The 9424-nt window shown below is 49.6% G+C and overlaps 1 protein-coding gene across 1 annotated transcript; it reads left to right on the top strand.

Moving 5' to 3' along the window:
- Nucleotides 1-262: 262 nt before the first annotated feature.
- On the top strand, nucleotides 263-8145 carry LOC128275196 (glycerol-3-phosphate acyltransferase 1, mitochondrial). Its single transcript, XM_053013612.1, has 8 exons — nucleotides 263-745; nucleotides 3613-3802; nucleotides 4288-4398; nucleotides 5529-5876; nucleotides 5955-6425; nucleotides 6498-6793; nucleotides 6859-7859; nucleotides 7953-8145. Exons 1-8 carry the CDS (start codon nucleotides 681-683, stop codon nucleotides 8126-8128), a joined length of 2658 nt encoding a protein of 885 aa, XP_052869572.1. The 5' UTR covers nucleotides 263-680; the 3' UTR covers nucleotides 8129-8145.
- Nucleotides 8146-9424: the final 1279 nt, after the last annotated feature.

Genomic DNA, 9424 nt, shown 5'->3' with positions numbered 1-9424 from the left:
GGTAACCGACCGTTGTTGGGGTGCACCTTCCGCGGCTAGAGTTAGATTTTAGAACCAGCCGTATGTTGCCTCCGGGCACATAGAATGTTCTTCCGTTAGCACAAGTGGCTGCAGACGTGATCGTGATCGATGCGTGTTTAGTGTTATTCGTATCGCGATTTTCTTAGCACCTCCTGAGGCAAGATCGCTTCACTCGTTTCGGTGCGGTGGCGTCGAAGTTGCTGTTCCGCCGTAAAGAAAGTATCCCCAGTAGTGAATGTTTTGTTATTTTTAATGTTGGCCCAGTGCCAGCCGGGAAGGATCATTGTCACCAACGAAACGGATGTCGCACGACGTTCGGTTAACGATTGACAAGAAAAGCGAAAGCCTCGTCGGTTCGGTGGCCATCATCGTGTAGTTTCGTGCGAAACTTTCGGCACACAGGCGAAACACGCAGTGCCCTTCTGGTGTGGCCGCGAGCAGCTTTTCTCCTCCCGGTGCTTTGCCATTTCTGTCCGAAACGCTTTCAAACAAGTGGTACAAATCATCGTGGCACACCATAAACAACGCGTGGCGCGTGGCAGTGCATGTGACAACGGGCGCAGCATCCAGTGTTTGGGTCACTCCCGGGCCGGAGAGTTCGAGAGAGCGAAGAAGAACGGGTTCCGGTGAGAGAGCGTCGTCGGCAACCGGTCGCCACAATGTTGGGATTCGTCGAGATACTAGTGTTTCTCTGTGTCGTTGGATACTTGTTTAAAAACCAAAGGTAAATATGAATGGCAGGCAGGGAATTATCAATATAACCTCCTCGGCGCGACTCTCATTGAGCGGACGCGGAGAAGCGATCACGCGATCGGCGGTTGGAGTCCACACGGTGTGCCCTGACACACAGGCGGCCGGCACAATCGGCTTGGCGATCACGGCCCAGATTGACCCATCCGTGGTGTTCGTGCTCGGGACCGTTATCATCTCTCGTCCGACTTCCAGACGTGACCTTTCCTCGGCGCGGTGCGCTGTTCCACTTCTCTCAGCGCACAGCACACCGCTCTCGGCTACTTGGCTACCGTACCGATCGCGTACTGCGAACTGACGGACGGTCCAATTGGTGCGGCAAGGAACCAATCCTACCAGCGATCGATCAATTGATCAACGATCGTAGCTGATATGCGAGGGAGGAGGCTTCACGTTTTGCACCGGGAAGTTCCGGCAAGGTGTCCTCGGTTTGGGCTTTGCTCGATCGGCAATCATTTCGAGTTCGAGCAAACGTTGCAGAACAACGTGCCGCAACGCTAAGACGGAACTTTGACCATGATGCGCTTGCTGCTTCTACTCAAGGCGAAACGGTAGCATTGGTTGACGAACTACGTGATCGGTTTTTTTTCTTGTTGTAGTATTTCGCGCGCACCTCTGTATTCCGGACTGGAGTCGGACCGCGGAACGATGATAGGCGTTGCGTGCTCGTCACCGCTGGTGGAGTGATTAATCCAGAGTTTCTTCCGCCCGGGAATGGGTCGCGGCGAAGTTTATTATGCGACCTCGTAAAGTGATCCTGAATAACGCACTTAAGGCCTTAAGGCGGCACAGAATGTGCTTCCGAATACCTTGCCCGGCTCAGTTGTGGCCTGTTTCTCTGGCGTACTCTTGGGCGTGTGGCGTGATTCGCAATAGAAGACTAACATTTGCCAACGGAGAGGTTGTGCTGTTAGTGACTTACTAGTCTATTGGTCCAATCATGGAGCACGATCATTCGAAAGTGTTCATTTACTACAAGTTTAAGTACTGTCGGCCACGTGTCGTAAGAACATTTTTCCACGTTTCCTTTCATGGAAGTGATAGCACCTTAACCTTAAGCACCGTGATAAGCGATCATAACAATGTCTAAAACTAACTACCGTCTACATGGCAAAGGATCTTGCTTCACTTATTCTCCAAGTGCTAAAACTTAAAGCTAAAGTACCAATAACAGTGAAGTGACGAGGGTTCCCTGACGAGCCAAACATTGCATGAAGTGTTTTTTTTTTGTAAATGAAGTGATAAATTTCTCGAACAACACGTGTTGTTCGCTATTTGGCAATCGATCGACGCAGTTTCGGATTTCTACACTGAACTTCCGTATTTCCCGCGCGCGTATCATCGATCCCCCAATACGTTAACCGTTCGATGGGCCATGCTCGTTCCGTTGACTGACGCGGCGTGTTCTAGTGTCAAGGTCGTCTAAGGCCGTAAACTCGCGACAGCAGTGTTCATTGCGACGACAGTCACGTCACTTTCAATGCTTGCGGAACGAGAGTTCAATGAAACTCTTCCGTTCGGTGGCTACCAATTAGACTTACGCCGCGCGGTTGCGTTATATCCGTTACATAATCAGCATGCTTAGAATTTTTTCATCATTCTAATCTGACGATGGTGTACATGATTTCGTCTAATGAAGATTGTTGTCGTTACTTTTTGTTGTAGAACAGAGAAAGTTACGTTCTCAAAACGAAGAGATTAATTCGGTTTAAAATTTGCGGTTACATTCATACTATTTTAGGGTAATTGCTTTCAAATACTTGCTGATTAATGTACTATATCTGGCACCTGAGTTTTCGGTTCAACTGCGCCCTGTTTCGTTTCCACGATAGCGACCGGTGCTCCACTTTTTTGCGGAGCTTTGTTTATTCACACCAGGAAATGTAGTGCTAACGAGAGGATCATCAACAGGTTTGTTTGTTTGGAGCAGTTGCTACCAATCGATAGACGATGAAATTATCGCAAATATTGACCCTCTCGACTCTCGGCTCTCGGCTCGTTCTGATAAATGAAAAAACAAAAAACGGTCTCGACCGACCGAATCCGACCTTGACACTTGCTGCTATCTTTTGCTTCCTCGGTATCAGTAATCGGGCCGGTTGGATTTTTCGGCGATCGCCACCACCTGCACTTGTTTCGACGTTGACGTCGTGTTTGGCCACTGTAGCCACCTTCAGGCGTAGGTCAACGCAGGTGAACCCATTAACGCGCTATACTTTGGACCGTGGTGACGAGTGTTTTATCTACTTATTTAATTAACCTGGACCACAATGGTCCCGCCGCAGGGGGTGGTAACTGCAGCTGGCTGACGTTTGATAATCTAAACTCGGTGCAAAGTTCTTATGCGAGATTATTTAATATAGAAAAACAAAGTGATCGCCTTCGAGTTCGAGCCTTTTCCTGTTGGACCTGTGGTTGACTTTGGCTACCATTATCAGCGGCACTCGTCGATAACGCTATCTGTTAATCATTAAACCGAGTGGGTTGCACTTGAGCAGCAGACTTAATAACAGCACTGTGCTGAACCTGGTTGTGGCAGACTCTTGTATGAGTTCGGCACGGGGTCCAAAGATTAAATTGCTTCAAATGGCAATGTTCTTCGCACGGAACAAACAATTTTTATGTGCTCGAATATCGGGTTCATAAGGAAGTTTCATATGACTTCTTCAAGAAGGTGAGTGAGTTGTTCACGTAGGGCCACGGAACACATACGGGATCTGTGCAGAACTTTCCTCTAGAAGAACCACCCACCAAGCTCAGCTTTTTCCTCAAAATTTCGAATGTAATTTTCCTTGTTTTATCATGATCATCATCTGTTTTCTACCATTTTCCAATCTGCAGAGCGAACGATATGGTGGACGTGATATCAAATCGCATACAGGAGGCGTACGGGTCCTTCCGAATACCGAATGTTTTCAGCTCCGCTACGGGCACCGAACGGAATGGCGTTTTTTCTGCCTTTGCTGCCCCGAAGCGTTACAAGGATTTGGAACGCGAGCAACGGCAGCTCCACAAGGACAACGAACGAACGGTAAGCATCGCATGCTCTCTCTGCGTAAGTTCTCTTCCTCCGAACGCCTGCCGTGCGTGTGTGTGAATTGCAGTCAGTTGATGAATTGGTAAACCAGGAGTTTACCGAATTTGTAAATAACTTAACTCTTCCTTCTGCACATTGTTATACTGGAAAATGGATGATGGTGCTATGAACTATGCTTCTAGAGATCGTATTGTCTATGTCTTTGTTAAGAATGTTATGTACCTTTAAATTCGTTACACATTAAATTGCACAACCGGTACACATGAGAATTGAGAACATACATCACTTACATCGTACGCTTTCCCATGCATCCACAAAAAAATGTACACATTTATGTGCGCCGCGCACGGTTTCGGAATTGTGAATGTTGAATTGCAAACCTATACCCGACTCTAAACCGTTCTACTTGATCGACTCCTACTCTACGGATACTGGAACTGGCTTCGTCAACGAACCGTTTGCACACACATAAAACACAGCTGCGACAGCAACGGCTGTTTCATATAAAGGATACACCGACACCGAACGTAAAACCGGCACAGCCGAACATCCCCGGCCTGGCGTGCCCGTCCTGTTCGCCGATCGAAAGTGTAAGTTTCTAAAGCATTTTCTACCGGAGCAATCATTCATCATCGTAAAACGTTATCGCGTCGCAGCCGTTGCAACTCAATCTTGCACAATAACAACGGGGTTAGCATTGTGATCCGGTTAACAGCAATACTGTCTAACACTTGCATGTTCATAGAGAGAGCACATTGTAACAATAACCTAATTTTTGGCTCCAATCTGTCTATTTCTACCGAATGTTCGTGGAGCATACTAATATGCATGCTGTTTCACATGGGAAAGGAAGGGTTCGCACTATTACTAACAATTCGTAATCAGCTGCACAATTAATAAATGCCTCAGTATGTAATTTAATACACTCCTTGATCGCACTACAAGCTTGCGCCGGAATGGCCACTGTATCGGAGAGGGTGCTGGTCAGGAACGCGTGTGCCAGTGATACCGCGAAATGGATGGATAGGATTGCGTATTTATTTGCATTTATAATCTTCTCGACAACGATCTCGCAGAGAGCAGAGTGGCGGTGGAGATTTCTCTCCACCCCGGCCTGACAGTCACTGTGTGGCATCCGAGTAATTCTCTCACCTCCTCGAGAGGAGGTGGCAACCTTCGGGAACCGTAAACATACCGCCACCCGAACGGCAGCGCGGCGGGTTCAGTGGCGCGTTTTGTGTCAGTCACTGCGTAGCTCACGGCTGTCACGGGCGGAATCTCTATTTATATCCGGTACCAGAAACATAGAAACCTACCTTTTAGCAGCAGGCGCACACGGTTCGCGGTTGACCCCACTCGGGTGTTCCTACAGTGTGGTTCGCGATCAAATTGTCCGTTTCCGCGGCGCGTCGCCCCTTTTAGTAGACGAATTCCTGTAACCATTCCTGTGTTCAGTTCAGGCTTAGGTTAGATAGCAAAAAGAAGTGTGTGTAGTAGGGCCGGAGCGATGCCGGCCAATGCCGGCGGCCGGGGTTGGCCGATGGCGTTACCTAACCGCAAGGCAAACAGCAACGGATATCATCGCATCTACGAACTAGATCACGTTTGGGTACGCGAGGGCGCGATCATCTTGGATGGGAAGATTTGCGTAGAACGGGTTTATCTTATCCATCTCTCTCTTTCTCGATCCATCCCGCTCTATCTCTTTCGTGCTCATCAGCGTCCTCAGCGGGACCAGAGTGACCGACGGCGTCATGCGATCGACATTCTGCGCGTGACAACGCATGCCGGTTCCCACTATGCCACTGCCCCCGGGACGGGTGCCTTCGATTGGGGCGTCTGGTGTCCCCATCTGGCCCAGGCAACGCGTGTCAAGCGGTTCCCTTACCCGCAGCTGGCCGGTACCGTTCTGCCGGACGACCGCGTTCTGGAAGCGCTGGAATTGACCGCCAAGGAGGCCACGAACGAAAAGCGGGCCCAGTTGGGGCTGGCCGAAGACGACGAAAGCTTCGACGAGGACAGCTACTTCAACGAGATGCACCACAAACACGAACAGCGAGCGCAAAAGGTAGTAGAGGACCACTGCACCACTCGACTGCATCGATCGTCTGATCGGCTGATCGGTTTCACTTTCTGGCATTTTTAGATTTTGATCGGAATGCGGTCCAAGATCTCCAACATGGTGCTGCGCATCACCTCGTGGGTACTGTACAAGCTGCTACCGTGCTTCATGTCCGGCGTAGCCGCCCACCCGGCCCAGATTGAGATGATAAAGCGGGCCATCGAGAAGAATCCGGATATACCGCTCATTTTCTTGCCCCTTCACCGAAGCCATCTCGATTACATTATGGTCAGTTTCATTCTGCTGAACAACGATATCAAGTGTCCGCTGGTGGCGGGTGGGGACAATTTGCGGATACCGGTGTTCGGGAGCATCCTCCGTTACGACGGAGCGTTCTTCATCAAGCGCAAGATTGATCCGTTGACGGGCAAAAAGGATCACGTGTACCGGGCGGTTCTGCACACGTACCTGCAGAAATGTTTAACCGCCGGTCATAATGTCGAGTTTTTCATCGAAGGAGGTCGTACGCGGACCGGGAAGCCGTGTATGCCTAAGGTAGGAGACCGTGCCCGAATGAAGAGAATTTTGCGTACGTAACATAGTTTTATGTTTCTCTCCCAAACACAGAGCGGAATTCTGTCCGTGATCGTAGACGCGTTCAACGACAAAAGCATTTCGGACGCTCTGATCGTGCCCGTTTCTATCAACTATGAAAAGCTGGTCGATGGCAATTTCGTGCGCGAACAGCTCGGACAGAAAAAGATACCGGAAAGCTTTGCGTCGGCAGCAAAGGCTATCATGAAGGTCCTGAAAGCGCGCTACGGGTTGATGAGGATCGACTTTAACGAACCGTTTTCACTCAGCGAACTGGTAAAATCGCTGCGCACCACCGATACGGCACACAACTACACACCGGAGATGCGGTACGTACGCAAGTTCCAGCCCTCTGGATGAGCTGCTGCTAATGATCACGTTCCCAATATTTTAGGCGTCTGCAACATAAACCCTCCACCACGTCGCTTTTCGGTACGGATGTCGTGCAGGAAGAGCAGGACCAGCGGCAGCTGATTGACAATATTGCGCGCCACGTAGTGTTCGACAGTGCACGCGCCACATCGGTCATGACGACGAACGCGCTCGCCTTTCTGCTGCTGAATCGGTTCCGCGATGGAGCACCGCTTTCGATTCTGGTCGAAGCACTGGACGAACTGCGTGCCGTGCTGAGTAGAGTCCGTGATCTCGGGTTCACCGGGACGTCCGAGGACGTGATACGCTACGCTGCCGATCTGCTCGGGCCCGGCCTCGTAACGCGCGAACTGCGCAACGGGCAACCGTTCATCAAACCGGTCGTCATGATACCGAACGTAATCGAGCTGGCGTACTACTCGAACTGTTTGCTACCTCACTTTGCCCTTGAATCGATCGTCGTCACGTGTGCCTGCGTGATCAAGCGGGACGCGGAGCGCAAGCTGGACGCCGGTGAAACGACGGTTGGGCGTAACACGCTGCTGCAGTTGTGTATGCAGTTTGCCGACCTCCTCGTGTACGAGTTCATTCTGTGTAAACCGTGTCAGAAACTGGAAACCGTACTCGACAACTCACTGGAAGGGCTGTGTGGTCAGAACATTTTGTGTCAACCGAAGCCGGAGCTGACCGAGGAACAGCAACAGGCACAGCGGATGTGCCGAAACATGGATGGGCTGGACGTGGACGACGAGATGGACGATTATTTCGAAGACCAGCAAGTGTTCGAAGAAGACACCGAACGCGTACACTTTCCCCCGGAGAAGCACTGCGATCGTATCGTGCTACAGTCGGTGCTCGCTCCGTTTACACATACCTACGCGGCGGTAGCGGCCACGCTGAACAAACTACTCGTCGTGGAATCGGAGCCATCCACTCGCTGTGGATCCATGATGGAGTCGGAGTTTATCCAATTGTGCATTAAAGAAATCAACGCACGCGTTGAGCAAGGTACCTGCAAGTACGGTATGTATTCGATCGAGTGGCCAATGATTCGCAAATCAGTAAGCAAAATCGGTTAATGGCACTAATGACGGGCTTTTCCATTCCACTCCACAGGCGAAAGCATATCAACGGACACGGTGCGAAATTGTCTGAAAGTGTTTGAGAAACGATCGTACATCGAGACTACGAACAACAGCGGCGTGAGGCTGGTGTCGCTGTTACCACCCTTCGACTCGGAGGCAGAGGTGCAGAGTATAGTGCAGCAGGTAGAATACTTTGTGCCAGTTTAGCCAGTGCCAGGAACCCAGAGCCAGGAACCCAGAGCCAGCACCACACGAATGCACAAACACAAACATTGAACCAAAAGAACCGCTGTCGGCTGTAGGTGAGCAAAAACACAGACCGCGGAGTGCGAAGTGCGGGTTTGTGTGATGTTGTTTTTTATAAATCCCGAGAGACTGTTGATGCTCCTTCAAATATCTCGTAAAACCGCGCAAACCGTTGCCCCCCGTGTGTGATCACACGTCACGGCAACAAACAAAGCAAGTACCAAACGCAACAGGAGGGCACACATAAATTAGAAACCCGCTACTGACGGCCCACCGGGTGGTAACCGCGAACTCATGTTTGGCTTTTCTTTTTTTTTTTTTTACGTAACGTACGAATTTCCATCCAATGAAAATCGCCAGTGATTGACTGTTTTCCCTCCCGTAACGTTAAACGTTTCGCGTGACCACTAGGTTATTCTTCGTACAACAACATGATCGATCGATCGTTTCGCTCCAAGCAGTCGGAACAAATCCGAGTCCGTGATCAGAAGCGACATCTCGGAAGATGGGCGCCTCCATTAGAGACTGTAATATAATCGAAACCAACTAGGCGTGACCGATTTGTATTGTTTTCAAGTTATCACGCATCATAGGTCAATTAACCAAGTGTTAGAATTTATGCGAAACTGGAAATATATGAAATAAACAGTTCAGTAGTGAACACATATCGTAAATATTCTTGTTTTTTCGATTTTCATTATACAACATGACAGCGACAGAACCGTTCTTTTTAGAGCTGATTGGCATTGTGCTTAGAATTTCATGGTGATTTCCATTGTGCGGTAAATTATGTTGTTTACGTTGGGTTGTGCGGTTAATCCCAATTCGTTGTTCGGCGCACAAAAGGACCGTTTCCCTTCTAAACAATATAAAATGAGCTCCATTGAGCTCCGGATTGGGTCGCGACATGTACGAAATCATTTGAGAAGCTCCGATAAAACACTCATTCGTTTGATAGTCCAATTGTTGCGGGTTCGATTAGACTACAAACTGTTGAAAGCTGCGGATAGATGCGCTGTAGAAGTATCCTTCGTGTTTATTCTTCTGCTATCCTGAAGCAGAAAGGTGCCACGGTGGGAATTTCGACATCGCTCTCAACATCCGTCACGTTGTGCTCGTCCGTCAATGCATCGGCGGCAATATACGAGGGCCGCAGTAACGACTGCACTAGCGGCAATCTGGTTTCGGACGCAGCGCACCACGTGGGTTTCATAGCGGAAATAGAGTAAATAAACGGACCAATGGTAATTAGTCTGA

This window comes from Anopheles cruzii, chromosome 3 (genome assembly GCF_943734635.1).
Source record: "Anopheles cruzii chromosome 3, idAnoCruzAS_RS32_06, whole genome shotgun sequence".
Classification (NCBI taxonomy): domain Eukaryota; kingdom Metazoa; phylum Arthropoda; class Insecta; order Diptera; family Culicidae; genus Anopheles; species Anopheles cruzii.
The sequence above is the reverse complement of the archived record's forward strand: the minus strand, read 5'-3'. Positions and strand labels throughout refer to the sequence as shown.

Coding starts and splice junctions, on each gene's coding strand:
- LOC128275196 (XM_053013612.1), top strand. CDS start 681: ATGTTGGGATTCGTCGAGATACTAGTGTTTCTCTGTGTCGTTGGATAC. Junction 746..3,612: donor TACTTGTTTAAAAACCAAAG/GTAAATATGAAT, acceptor TCCAATCTGCAG/AGCGAACGATATGGTGGACG. Junction 6,426..6,497: donor GGAAGCCGTGTATGCCTAAG/GTAGGAGACCGT, acceptor TCCCAAACACAG/AGCGGAATTCTGTCCGTGAT.